Raw genomic sequence first — 14785 nt, forward strand, 5'->3', positions numbered from 1 at the left:
ACCTCTTTCCACTATCTCAAGGACTCACAGCTGGTAACAATGTTTTTGCAACCAGAAGCATAAATATATTGAGCAAGGTCCATCAGTCTGTAGCTGCAGCCTGGTGTAAAGCTCAGTGGAGCCCCTTTTCTTTCCCTCCTCTCTTACACGATTTAGGGCAAAGAACATGTAGGCAAGAGATTAGTTCTATATTTAAGAGTATTTGCTAAAAGTCATGCCAGCTGAGAAGTTTTATATGAAAAAGATTTATCACGGTAAATAATTCTGAATGTGACTGGGATGTGTATTCCAGAATCTGCTTTCTTTTTCAACATTTCCTTCTAATCTTTTTGTGCTGGAGCTCTTTTTCAAGATGCCTAAATTACACTGCCGCCTTCTTTTCTGTCTCTTTCCATAGATCCACTTCTGTGAGAGAACCTAAATTAGTTTCATTCCCACATTTATTACCTAAACCCACTAATACAGAGAGTTCGTGTGTCTTTTTGTATAGTTTCATTTCTGTTGATGTGGGAATGCATATTTCCAGTGTACTTTGTTAGAGATTCTGTGTTGGCCCCATTCGCATTAGTACCCTATATATACATGATGTCAGCAGGCTTTGACTGGATCTAGGTCCTGGATTATGTGCAGTCAAACTGGAATTTTAAGGCACCTGAAGGGTTTCTGTGGGAATAGGATTCATAGGGCATACTTTAAGAAATATATGGGTGGATGTTGCAGTATAGGAAATTAACATATAGACAACGTTGAAGTGTTTTATCAGCTGTGGTCTGAGCTGGCCATAAAAATGCCAGCATTGCATCCTGAGCAGTCCATCAGATTATCCAAAACTAGTGTTGTGGTTAGTTACGCAGTTGGCTCAATCAGCAGCAATATGGCTAAAAATCGCCACCAGCAGATTTAAACCACAGCTATCATGGATGGGTTCCAAAGCTTCTGCAGGTTCACTCAAGGACACTATGCCATATCAAAACTGCTTTTGAAAGTCTCACTGATTTCAAAAGATGATTGCTCTGCACCATACTTTTCAAAGCAGTCAGAAGCCCCCAAACCCTTTGGACCCAGAATTCTAAGGGATCTGTAGCCCATGGGTTGAAAGGTTTGAACAGATTTGCACTAAATATATGTATGTGCAACTGCATTAATCTTGATATGCAGCTGGTTATCTTTTTTCTTTGGGCTAAACTCTAGGTTGAAATCTGCGTGGAACAGACATTAAGGCACTAAGATTACTTAACTTAGAAGTGTGCCATACATATTCATTGCAGTGTTTGAGTAATTAACAAATAACCAAAAGAGGAGAAGGATAAAGAACAAGAAATCTAGTAGGCAGATGATACTGACTAAAATCAGATTTACCACCTGGTGTTGTGACTTCTGACACTTGCATGTCTAGTACTGCCCACCACAGTGTCTCCTTGATGACAATGGGGGATTGGGGTTGTGCTGCGACTGATATTTGCAATGTTAGTTTATTACATAAGAACGAGACCCTACCTTGCTGGGTCATTTAGTTGCTTAGATTAGTACCATTGTTTAGAATTCATTTCCCTGCATTTTGTCTTACATGTGGTGCACAATTATGCATTCTAAGCATGTGTTGTTTGCAGCATGGTGAATGTGGCAGGCGGCAATTTGACTGCTTTTACGCATGATATCAGCTGGTTACAAGTAAAAAATTTCTGTAGATTGGAGGCTGAAGAGATACAAGTTAAAATTACTGCAACTATTGAAACAGTAAGTAAAGCAACTGTGATTGCACGGCTCTGAGAGATTTCATCTCCACTGATTCATTTCCTTCCATTCAATTCAGCTCATCTACTTTGTTTTGCTTTCCAAATTGTCCAAGTCCAGAAAGCTGTTTACCTTGTTACTTTTGCCTGCTTGTGTTTTAGATGCTTATAGGAAAGTAGGAAGATGTGCATATATTTGTAACACCCCTAGTGTCAGCTGTGAATGTGAGGACTGATTCACACATTGCTTTTTAAACTAGGGCACAGAAACACACGTTTCAAGTGCTAAACACATATGGTAGATATACATTTAAATAGCTTTGCTTGTCTTCAATAAATGGGTTGTACTCAGTACAGTGTTAAGCAGATAGTACATCAGCACAAGAATTTCTCCTTGCACGGCGGAGCAGTCACCCCCTCTCCTCTCTGTGCGCCCCCTAAATCTGTTGTGGGGTTTTCTCCACCCTCTGGAGCAGTTCAGGGGATGGTGCAGGGGCACACACAAGGGAAGGAGGGGGAAACCACATTGTGCTAGCACTTTGTGCTGTTTAGTTTCATACAACCTGAAGTATTTATGTATTTACTGTTTGTACTTGGTCACATATGTTTGGTATTTGCAGCTGACTCCTTGCATAATTTCAATACATGTGTTACTGGACATCTTGTCCTTTACCTGCATGCATCTTAAGAACACAAGTTGGGAAATGTGATGTAGGAAGTAGTCTATTACAAAAAAGGACTGAAATGCAATTAAAATAAACAAGTTCCATATTACACACTTTTTGTGTCAAGGAAGTTAAAAATGTTTTAGTAATAGCTCATTAGGTTATGGAGAAACATAATTGATGCAAGTTGGGGAGATTCTTTTAAAATGCAAATAGCTGCATTTTATGGCTCAATAATACATTTAAGTCTATATTCATAGTCAACATACCTTATTGACTTTTCTATATAAGGTTTTTCCTGTTCAACTTATTCATCTGAAAATATACAAGGTTTTATAGGAGTAAAAGAAATGCAGTAAAATGAATTTTTTGGCTGCTAATAAAAATGTTTTAGCCATCAGCTGTTAAGGGGGTTAAGTACTAAAACATAAACATTTATGAAATCTGCATTCCTATGCTGAATCACATTTGCATTTAATTAATGGTTTTTATTTTAGGTGATGGCAGACATCAGGATTAAAGCAATAGAAGAAATGCAGTTGGACAAGGAGCTAGGTAAAATAGTTTTACAAAATTTAATTTTGTTCAGTTGGTTATTTCAGAGTTGGTGTTGAAGATACCAAGTGGTATCAGATCCAACAAAAGCTGCTACTGGAGGAATTTCCCTCCATTTCTTCCTTACCTCTGTGGCAGCTTTTAAGAGGATATAGGCGGCTGCAGGAGGAAGGATGAGTAGCTGAAAACAGCCTTTTATTCACCCTGAACTGCATTTCCTCCAGCAGGAGCAACCTTGGGAGCAGAATTATATGCATGGGACATGTTAATCCAACCCATTTATTCTTTTGTTTAAATCGTAGATAAAACAATAGGCATGTGGGTTTCTATCAGTTCTAACAGAAACTGCTAACAAAATGTATTTGTGTACATACAAAAGCTATCAAGGGAAGAAGAAATGGTAATTGCATATTATTATACAGGTATGAGAGCACCTGTGTGATTAAGGCAGAGGGATCAAACACTTTCTACTACAGTAAGTCCACAACATATACAGGGGTTACATTCTGAGGATCACACCTAAAGCCAAAATCACATAGAGACAAAACTCATTAGATTCAGTGGCAGGTGGGATTGCCAAAGTCATCTTTCCCAGAACCCTGCCCCCTTTCCATTTATATTTTTGCCACAAACATAAAGCTGAATGTGCACGAGTTAAATGCACATGAGTTGTGAGCTTACTATGTTTCAAAGACTGAACATTATAATGGTTCTAAAAATAAGACAATTTGCCCCAACCACACAGTTCATTTTCTGGAAATGTTTACACATTTCCTTGAACATCACATGTATCTATTTTTGTAAATGTTTCTAATCTCAAATTAATTTAATCTCAGTGTTTGAAATTTGTTTATTTTGAAATGCATATAAATGAGCAGAAACTCTGGCTTGGAAGGGATAGCTCAGTCAGTAGAGCATGAGATTCTTAATCTCTAGGTTGTGGGTTTGAGCCCCACATTGGGCAAAAAGATTCCTACATTGCAAGTGGTTGGACTAGATAACCCTTGTGGTCCTTTCCAACTCTACAATTCTGTGATACTAAGACCCTGATATTGGGAAAGATTGAGGGCACAAGGAGAAGGGGATGACAGAGGACGAGATGGTTGGACAGTGTTCTCGAAGCTACCAGCATGAGGGAGGCAGTGGAAGACAGAAATGCCTGGCGTGCTCTGGTCCCAGGGGTCACAAAGAGTCGGACACGACTAAACGACTAAACAACAACAACATTTTGTTCTACATTCCAACCTGGAGGAGCAGTTGTCCATTCAATTAAATTGCCTTTCTATTAATGAGGTGAAGAAAAATTCAGGCAAATGAAACTTCATAGATTTGTATTGATTCCATCTTTATTCTCTTTTTTTATGCTGCAGTTAACAATAGCTGTCTCAGGCCCATTAGCAGAAATGGAAAACTTCTTTGTCCAGGTAAGCTCACATATCAGTCCTCCAAATACAGCTTAATGCAGCTGTATGTTTGTGGTTGTGCTATCGTTTTTTTAAACAGAAGAAGTAGGGTTTATGATCAGGCAACCATTTGTTTTGTCTTTGTTATTTGCAGCTTTTTTTAATTCGACATCAGATTCAGCTATACAGCAGCAAATAAAAAGTTTAAAGCAGGGGTCAGCAAACTTTTTCAGCTGGGGGCCGGTCCACTGTCCCTCAGACCTTGTGGGGGGGCCGGACTATATTTGGGAGGGGGGATGAACGAATTCCTATGCCCCACAAATAATGCAGAGATGCATTTTAAATAAAAGGACACATTCTACTCATGTAAAAACACGCTGATTCCCAGTCTGTCCGCGGGCCGGATTTAGAAGGCAATTGGGCCGGATTTGGCCCCCAGGCCTTAGTTTGCCTACCCATGGTTTAAAGTGTGTTTTGGGTGCAATATACAGTGTAACCCTAGATGATGATGGTGAGCCTTATGGAAAATTCAATGTATTTTTTAAAATGCTGTAAAAAAAGCATTTTCAGAACAGTTTATATGTGTGTAGATTCCACCTTATGGTTGCATTGCATATTATATCATAGAATTGTATAGTTGGGAGGGACCCCCAAGGGCCATCTAGGCCTAACCCCTGCACTTCCCTTCACTTTGCCAAGCTTCATAGACATTAGTTTATTCTTGTTGGTAAATAGGGGAAAGGGTGTTTTGATTTTTAAACTTTTAACATTTGCAAAGGAAATCGTGTAGGCTGTTTATGTTGGCCAGATTTAACATGTTTCCCTCGGCGGTAGTGAGAGGAAGATACTTAGCTATCCCAGAATCAGAGCGTCTCTGTAAATGCAGAAAACAGGAACCCAATACTCTAGAGCATATATTCTTTTCCTGTGATTTTGGCAGCTATGCCAGAAGACAATTATTTGAGGCCCTAAAATTTAATAGACAGTTTTTTACACAACCAACTGTTCAGGACCTGCTGGCGGACAGTGATGATCAAATTACTTTAATAGCGGCTGAATTTTTAAGTGCTGTCCATGAAGAAAGAATGGGCCATGATAAAGAGACTTAGTGGTTTCTAATGGTAGGTGATGTTGCTGTGTTGTATTATATTATTTATGTACATTGATTTATTTTTTGGAGTTAAGAATAGGACTGGGATAAATTGTGTTCGCTGAGCCCGTATTTTATACAGTCTGTATATGATGTTTGTTTGTTAATGTGAGGTGTGATATGCCTAATAAAGGATTTTGAATAAGAATTTGCAAAGGAATAAAGACTACCCACCCCCACATGGCGCCGGGTAAGAAAGAGGGGGTTAGTGTTGTTTTTTACTGAAGCCAGGAGGCTGAGAACAGAAGCGGGGGCGGGGGGGGGGAGCAAGAACTGCAGAATGTTTTACCTGGAGGATCAGCATAAAAAGAATCTTTGAACTGGTGTGAATTGCTTTCACAGAAAGAGGAAACGAATTAAATCTGGAGAAAAGGATCAAAGGATTTGCCAACAACAATAAAACAATTGGAACTTTGCATTTGCATGTTACCAGGGGATTAAGTTCTTTGAAAGAATAATTATTTTAAACTAACATCTATGTAGGTCTCTGCTTTTTAAACGACTAAACAACAACAATAATAACTATGTAGGTTGGCAAAGTGAAGAGTAATTATATTGGATTTATTAAAAATACCTTATAGTTAATTAATAGTACAAGCACTAACTGAAATATGAACAGCCAGTGGAAAAGAATAAAGGAAAAAATAATTAATGATAAAATGTTAAACTATTTCAAGTAAAGGACTGAGAAGCAGAGGTTCCTGGATGTGTCAGTGCCACCTTCCATGGTGTTATTAGGTATCATCTATAGCAGGCATGTCCAACAGATAGATTGTGATCTACTGGTAGATCACTGGACGTCTGCGGTAGGTCACTGGAAGATCATTGGCTCCCCCCAAAGAAGCTGAACAATTGTGACTCCCCTAAAAACAGCTCAACATTTTACCTCCTCCCTGAAAAAACTCAAAAAAGCTCAACAACTTTGACTGCCAGTTTTTAACTCTGTGAATAGATTGCAGTCTCTTGGGAGTTGCCCCCCCCCCATCTATAGATAAGTTTCAAGGTGAGTTCCCTTCTTTTGGCTGAGATGGATTTAAAGGGAGGTTTAGACTACAGTTTGGTCCATTGGGTTGTTGTTGTTTAGTCGTTTAGTCGTGTCCGACTCTTCGTGACCCCATGGACCAGAGAACGCCAGGCACCTCTGTCCTCCACTGCCTCCCGCAGTTTGGTCAAAGGTCCATTGGGTAGGGTCGTGCTAAACTCAGCGCCCTGCACCCCTGCCACTGGTAAAGTTTTCCACCTCCATTGACGGCAGAAGCTGGCTGCAAACGGCATCGTCCCTCCCCTCCAAATTCCGGGGGGGGGGGACGGGGACCGGATAAGCCTCCTCTGGCCCCCCTCCCTCCCTCAGGCTTTGGAGAGCCTCAGGGGAACTACTTCCATGTTTGTGGCCAGAAACAGAAGTCTAAACCCAATCTTTCTAATTTGTATGAGGTGCAGTGCATTTTGGAGTTTCCTGGTTAATTTTTACATTACTGCTTTAAAAAACAAAGCATGATTCTTTGTTCCTGTTTTGGGCTACTTAAGTGCCTGAGGATTATACTGTTAAAGAAGCAGAGCTGAAAATGGGAAGCCTTCTAGGACTGTGCTCTGGGAAAGCTCCAACAGCCACTGAGGTAAGACAAACTGTATAAGAAGGTTTTACAAGGGCTTTTGGAAACATTTGTCACTATTTTTATTCTTGTCATTTTGTTGTTGGCACTGTTAGTGGCAGAATAAGGTAAGTGTACCTTTGGATGAAGCCCACGCCTTGCTGAAGTTTAATACAATGCTTTGTTCCCATGGATTCCTCCACTAAAATAAGCTGAGTGGAGGCAATTTTCTTTCATTTCCCCCTCCCGGATTCAGTTTCTGCACCACCTTCCATGCTGTTGTAGAGGGTCTTGAGCAGTTTTGCAGAGGGCTGCAGTGGGTAGGGAGGGAGAAAATCGCCTAGCTTCCTCTTACATAAGCAGAAGCTTCTGTTGGATGAAAAGCAGTCATGCTAGCAGAATGGTAGTGTTAGATTCCACCCACAGTGTGTTTAAGGCATGTCACTGCATTGTTCACAGCTAGTGTACTGAATATTAGTAGTTTCCTTTGAAATTCCACATAACAGTGTCTTGTTTATAAATTGTTTCCTTAAATCCCAGCGCTGGGTCAATCTTTTATTAGCAATCAACAGATTGGATTGTTTGGGTTCAGAAAAACTGTGATCTTATAAGGGGTAATTGAACCATTGCTCCCTAGTTATTGAACATAGAACTAAATGAAACTTATACTGTCAGGGTTCAAATTAGTAGCCTGAATGACTAGCATCAGCTCCCAATAGTGTCTGGAGGGGGAAAAGTAACTCTTAACCTTCTGCTTTAGATGCTTTAACTGAAGATACCAGAGAATGAACCTTAAATCTTTTGTATATGTGCTCTGCCATTAACTTATGCCCCTCCCAAACTAAAAATACAGTTGAAAAAGGGAATTTACAGAGCAATCCTATTGAGTTGGGGAGAGGGAGGATCAGTGGTGGATGAGCAGTCATACACTAAGCTTTGGTGGGCTCAGGCTGGCAGGGTGGAAGGTAAGGGGAAGGCATATTTTCTTTTTGGTCCAGTGGGAGTGAAAATAAATGTACTTTCCTCCAGCAGTGTGTTTGGCGTATGTAGTGGATTTGATCTAAGCCTTGGGAATTCCTCCATTGTGCCCTCTGTGCTATTGTAGCATTAATGGCAGCGAAATACAGATGGTGGTACCCCCCAATACTGTCTGAGAGGGGGCTTACAAGGGCAGATCATCCAGTCTGCAGGTGGATCTCCTCCTCCTCCTCCTCCTCCACCACCTGTGGAGAGAGAGATCCACTAAATTCTGTAGCCCTTGGGACGCCATCCCAAAGAACATAGGATTGTGCACTTGCACTTGTTTTCAGCCACATACTTTCATTTTAAATTCAAAACACATTATGGATGCTTACATTCAGATATTCATATTTCAGACATAGAAATATTTCCCCTCCCCGCAATCACCTGTGATAAGCAACATTCTTCCCCAGAGGATTAAACAGGGGAGCTTTTGTTAATTGAAAGACTGTTTTGTTACTGTTTTAGGCCATTGATATGTCACTAAATGCCAAACTTTACAAATTGATTTGATGACTTATTTTCATGGCTGCCATGTTCCGTATTGGATTATGTGTCCATAAAATGCCTTAATCTTAAAATGTGAAGTATGCTAAGCTTAACTGTATATGGAGCAAGAAACCTGATGAATCATCTTTCTTCTAGCTTTTTCTGTATTATATTGTGGGCCATGAGCTTCAGTCTAGTCCAGAGATGGAGATGGTGGTGCAGGAGACTACAACTGTAAGAGAGGTAAATACAGGAGCTATACATTCTGTGTAAACACATTGCTGTAGAGATATTTCAAAATTCTTGCTTGGCCACTCTAGTACTACCACTATAGCACTGTAGTGCTGTTGTAGACATTGGTTCAAAATTGAATGTTCCTCTGGAGAAACAAAAAAACCTTAAAATGCAAAAATGAATTGGCTTTTTAGGTTTACATAATTTGATCAGTCTAATCAGAGATCAGCAAAAAAGTTTAAATAATTTAATAATAAATAAATAAAATGAGGCTATGAGCAAATGACATATCTATTTTGTTCTGTGTGGTGTAATAGGGAATGAAAAACAAAATCTTAAAGATGGCCTTTTTAAGGTTGAAGTGGTAGTTTTTAATTTAAATTGTATGTCTGCTGTTAGACTTATGCAGACAATTAAGAATATACCTTCCCACAATACTGACCTAATTCCTGGTTTTAACATTTTGTGTGTGTGTGTTTTTGTATGGTTCTGTGTTCTGTTTCCTAGTTCTTCTGGATCTCTCAGTGGCGTTTGATACCATCAACCCTGACATCCTTCTGGACTGTCTAAAGGGGCTGGGAGCTGGGGGCACTGTTATACAGTGGTTCCGCTTCTTCCTCCTGGGCCGTGTCCAGAAAGTGGTGTTGGGGGATAAGTGTTCGGACCCCTGGGCTCTCACTTGTGGGGTGCCTCAGGGTTCCGTCCTCTCCCCCATGCTTTTTAACATCTATGTGAAGCCGCTGGGAGAGACCATCAGGGGGTTTGGGCTCTACCTCTCTTTTAAATCAGAACCAGTGAAGGTGGTGAATGTCCTGTGTGAGTGTCTGGAGGCGGTTGGAGGATGGATGGCGGCTAACAGATTGAGGTTGAATCCTGACAAGACAAGTACTGTTTTGGGGGGATGGGGCAGGCAGGTGTGGAGGACTCCCTGGTCCTAAATGGGGTAACTGTGCCCCTGATGGGCCAGGTATGCATCCTGGGAGTCATTTTGGACTCACAGCTGTGCATGGTGGCACAGGTCATTTCTTTGTCCAGAGCGGCTGTCTACTCTCTCCATCTAGTACACAGGCTGAGACCCTACCTGCCCACGGACTGTCTTGCTTGGACTACTGCAATGCGCTCTACGTGGGGCTACCTTTGAAGGTGACCCGGAAACTACAATTAATGCAGAATGCGGCAGCTAGACTGGTGACTGGGAGTGGCCGCTGAGACCATTTAACACTGGTCCTGAAAGATCTACATTGGCTCCCAGTACGTTTCCGAGCACAATTCAAAGTGTTGGTGCTGGCCTTTAAACACCCTAAACGGCCTCAGCCCAGTATACCTAAAGGAGTGCCTCCACCCCCATCGTTCTGCCCAGACACTGAGGTCCAGCTCTGAGGGCCTTCTGGCAGTTCCCTCACTGTGAGAAGTGAGGTTACAGGGAACCAGGCAGAGGGCCTTCTTGGTAGTGGGACCCGCCCTGTGGAACACCCTCCCATCAGATGTCAAGGAAATAGACAACTCTCTGACAACGTCAAACATTAAAAACTTCCCTAAACAGGGCTGCCTTCAGATGTCTTCTAAATCTGAAGGCAGCCCTGTTTAGGGAAGTTTTTAATGTTTGACGTTTTATCAGGGGTTTTAATAGTTGGGAGCTGCCCAGAGTGGCTGGGGAAATACTTTGTTTAGAAATATTTTTATAAATAAAATAAATGGTCATGATGTACCACAGTGAGTGCTGTTCATCAGTATTTAAATTTTACTAACTTTGGTTATGGTGTATTTTTCTTTCAGTGTTTAAATTTAATGCTGAAGAAGTCTGGCTTAGCTGGTTAGTATAAATTTAATATAAATGTTATTATCTTTATTTTAGTTCTTTATTGTTATTAAATATTACTGTTGTGAAAATTTTGAAGCCAACAACAAGAATTGTGCCATAAAGCAGTCTTTACAAGTGGCAAAATATTGTTCGTGATTTTGGTGCGCTTTGGCAGGAATCTAAAAGTCACCTAGTCTAAGGAAAAATCCCCCACATCTAATTATTTGCTAAGTTGGTATAATTGAAATACAATATTCTCAAAATGGCATCTCTCTTGCTACTCCACCTCAGACCTCTATATTGAGTGATAACCCCACGTTAGTCATACTCTGAGTAGATCAATTACATTCAATAGACTTAAGTAACTTAAGTGTTGATTATCAACAGATGCTCTCTGAGTGTGGCTTATGAGGCAATGCAAGCCCCAGCTGGTGGGGTTTCACTTAGCAGGGCTACACCTGCAGCCCTGCTCTGTACAGCAACCAGGGATGAAAGAGGGGGGCAGGATTATCCAAGATGGAATAGTCATGAGGTCTGCAGGTGCCAGCTCAGACCTTCCCTGCCTCTGGAACACTGTTTTTATTCAGTGGGCAGAAGGGGAAGCTCTGCACATGACTCTGGAGCTACTCTGGTGGCGGCGGCAGCCTGCAAGATGCCAGCTGAACAGAGTGAAAGGACATCTGCTCAATCTCAGTGCTCCCCAGCTCAGCACAAGGAGGATTTGAATTGCTCTGCCCATTGTATATGGCCCGCTGTATTTAATAAAATGATAAATATGCAGGAACAATATTTGTGATGTGACTCTTGTTATTTTTTATGTTTCACTTTGACGATTTCCTGGTTTCTTTTGCAGGGGACAACTGGCACTTGAGAAAGATTGACTGGTGCTATGAAGCTGGGGATGCGTTAAGTGAGGAAGTAAAAAAGCTAATTTTTTCCTTCATTTTTTACATTCATTTGCATAAGTATTCCTTTTGATATTACTTCTATAGGACTTTGTAAATACTGTATAAAGGTTATAGCTCCTGTGAACATACTTGTTAGTCCAAAATACATGTGCAACTGTAGCCCCATTATTTAACCCATTACTACTTCAATACTTTTAGTGCCCTTTACAAAATGGAAATCAGTTATTTAAAAATGGCATTGAGATTCTGCTATAGGCAGACAGGGTATACTGCTTACAGTCCCTGCCCTTTTTATTTATTTTTTATTGTGTGAGCTTTGGTTAGGTGCACTCCTTTCTTTTGTACACAGGTGGGTAATACCGTTACTGGGACAACCAAAGGGTCACCCAAAATGTGGCAAACTTTCAGGCTTTCTAGAGCTCTTTTTCAGGCAAAATATTACATAGAGCAGGATGTAGTGCAAGAAGGAAAACTGAAATGAAATGAAAAGTAGGAAATGTAAGTTATATCTTGTAACCATGAAATCAGCATGTAGACTTGGTTCCAAGATGGAAATTGCAGGTTAAGTTAGTCCCTCTCAAAAGTAATGAGTAGTATTAACCGGGTGGCGCTGTGGGTAAAACCTCAGTGCCTAGGACTTGCCGATCGCATGGTCGGCGGTTCGAATCCCCGCGGTGGGGTGCGCTCCCGTCGTTCGGTCCCAGCGCCTGCCAACCTAGCAGTTCGAAAGCACCCCCGGGTGCAAGTAGATAAATAGGGACCGCTTACTAGCGGGAAGGTAAACGGCGTTCCGTGTGCTGCGCTGGCTCGCCAGATGCAGCTTGTCACGCTGGCCACGTGACCCGGAAGTGTCTGCGGACAGCGCTGGCTCCCAGCCTCTAGAGTGAGATGAGCGCACAACCCTAGAGCCTGTCAAGACTGGCCCGTACGGGCAGGGGTACCTTTATCTTAATACTACCATATATGACTTCAATTGACTATTTTACCTAATACAGGAGGCTTCCTCAACCTCAGCCCTCCAGATGTTTTTTTGGCCTACAACTCCCATGATCCCTAGCTAGCAGGACCAGTGGCCAGGGATGATGGGAATTGTAGTCTCACAACATCTGGAGGGCCGAGGTTGAGGAAGCCTGTAATACGGCATCCAAAATCAATCCCTGGCTTTCCCAAGATAAAGGCTACAATGTTTCTCATTACTTCTGCAATCTTCTTACCCAGGAATCTGTGTATTTTCTTTAAGATGTGGGTCAGATCTGGAATTCAAGTCAGACTGTGTTTTCTCAGACCATGGGAAAGGGTTTATTCCAGAACCATAGGACGGCTGTGTGGGACCTAGCCTGCAATTTCCATCGTGGAACTGAGTACATGTTGACCTCACAGCAACAGCATCTAGTCAGTGGGTGGGGAACAGAACCTGGCAGTGACCTGGATTCTCAGCTTTCTCACCTCCAGCAGGCCCACCTGTTAATCACCTAACACCACCCTGAGTCAGGTGGCCCAGTCTACCTTCGCAAGGCAGCTTGAGTTGAAGCCACGCTGTAAAGAGAAATCCTAGCCAATCCAAGCAGGACTTGAAGTCCCTGATAATCAGCTGATTGGCACTGACTTTGAAACCTCACTTTTGACAAGAATCAGCTTCACTCAGGATGTCGGATTGGAATTTCCTGAGTGGAACTAATCCCAGAGGGGTTTGCATTTGGTGCCCTTTTTTCTCATAGGTGTATTGTTCTAACCAAAGACTTGTAGCAATAGTATTAATAAAATAATACAGAACTTACACCTGTAATATAAGCCAACATCTATTTTGGAAGAGAGAGAAGATACCAGACACCCCAACAAGCACTATCAATACGCGCCCCACTTGCCAAGGAACAATCAGGAACACATTTGAAGGTTCCCAATTGTTCCTTTGCAGCCATGTTGGTACACCTGAGTCGTTGGGGGGTGGGGGGGGCAGGCTTGGGGCAGAGGATTTCCCATTGATGAAACAAACTTTGGAGGGTTTTCCCCCTTATGGATAAAACATTGCTATCTTTTGCGTTTTCTGTATTCTCTTACATGTTTACTTTTTTTTAAAAAGATATTTATTAAAGTTTCCAAAGTATTACAAAAAGAGAAAAAAGAAAAAGAGAAAATACAAAATAAAAACAGTTAAAAACAATTCAATCTTTCCGTCTCCTATCTTTCATTTGCTTGTTTCCCAGACCTCCTCACACCTCCCTTTTTTGTATTCCAGTTCAATTTATTGGTTCAGCAAATCCTTTCCCTCTTTGTTTTTATCCTGATCTTTAATCTTAATATATTATAGCTTTAAAATATCACCTGTTAACAATCCATTTTTACATATTCCTGACCTTACTGCTAACATCATTCTAACATTCATTAATTTTGCAATATTTCTGTAAATAGTCTTTAAATTTCTTCCAATCTTCTTCCACCGACTCTTCTCCCTGGTCTCGGATTCTGCCGGTCATTTCCGCCGGTTCCATATAGTCCATCACCTTCATCTGCCATTCTTCCAGGGTGGGTAGATCTTGTGTCTTCCAATACTTTGCAATAAGTATTCTTGCTGCTGTTGTGGCATACATAAAGAAAGTTCTATCCTTCTTTGGCACCAATTGGCCGACCATGCCCAGGAGAAAGGCCTCTGGTTTCTTCAGGAAGGTATATTTAAATACCTTTTTCATTTCATTATAGATCATCTCCCAGAAAGCCTTAATCCTTGGGCACGTCCACCAAAGGTGAAAGAATGTACCTTCAGTTTCTTTACATTTCCAACATTTATTATCGGGCAAATGATAGATTTTTGCAAGCTTGACTGGTGTCATGTACCACCTGTATATCATTTTCATAATATTCTCTCTTAAGGCATTACATGCCGTAAACTTCATACCTGTGGTCCATAACTGTTCCCAGTTAGCCATCATAATGTTATGTCCAACATCTTGTGCCCACTTAATCATAGCAGATTTCACCGTTTCATCCTGAGTATTCCATTTCAACAGCAAGTTATACATCCTTGACAAAGTCTTAGTTTTGGGATCTAACAGTTCTGTTTCCAATTTTGATTTTTCCACCTGGAATCCAATTTTCTTGTCCAAATTGTATGCCTCCATTATTTGATAATAATGAAGCCAATCTCGCACTTTGTTTTTTAGTTTTTCAAAACTCTGCAATTTCAATTTATCTCCCTCTTGTTCCAAAATTTCCCAATATTTCGGCCATTTGGCCTCCA

The 14785-nt window shown here is 41.2% G+C and overlaps 1 protein-coding gene across 10 annotated transcripts in view; it reads left to right on the forward strand.

Moving 5' to 3' along the window:
• USP40 (ubiquitin specific peptidase 40) overlaps positions 1 to 14785 on the forward strand; it is a 49872-nt gene that overhangs the window by 21052 nt on the left and 14035 nt on the right. For 9 of the 10 annotated variants that reach the window (XM_053363896.1, XM_053363886.1, XM_053363867.1 and 6 more), the window contains 7 exons: positions 1611 to 1737; positions 2896 to 2953; positions 4324 to 4377; positions 7034 to 7122; positions 8764 to 8850; positions 10618 to 10654; positions 11496 to 11560. In XM_053363896.1, coding sequence (XP_053219871.1) covers positions 1611 to 1737; positions 2896 to 2953; positions 4324 to 4377; positions 7034 to 7122; positions 8764 to 8850; positions 10618 to 10654; positions 11496 to 11560 — 517 coding nt within the window. The remainder of the gene's footprint in view (positions 1 to 1610; positions 1738 to 2895; positions 2954 to 4323; positions 4378 to 7033; positions 7123 to 8763; positions 8851 to 10617; positions 10655 to 11495; positions 11561 to 14785) is intronic. The other variant, XM_053363935.1, reaches the window with a different exon arrangement.

This window comes from Podarcis raffonei, chromosome 1 (genome assembly GCF_027172205.1).
Source record: "Podarcis raffonei isolate rPodRaf1 chromosome 1, rPodRaf1.pri, whole genome shotgun sequence".
NCBI lineage: Eukaryota > Metazoa > Chordata > Lepidosauria > Squamata > Lacertidae > Podarcis > Podarcis raffonei.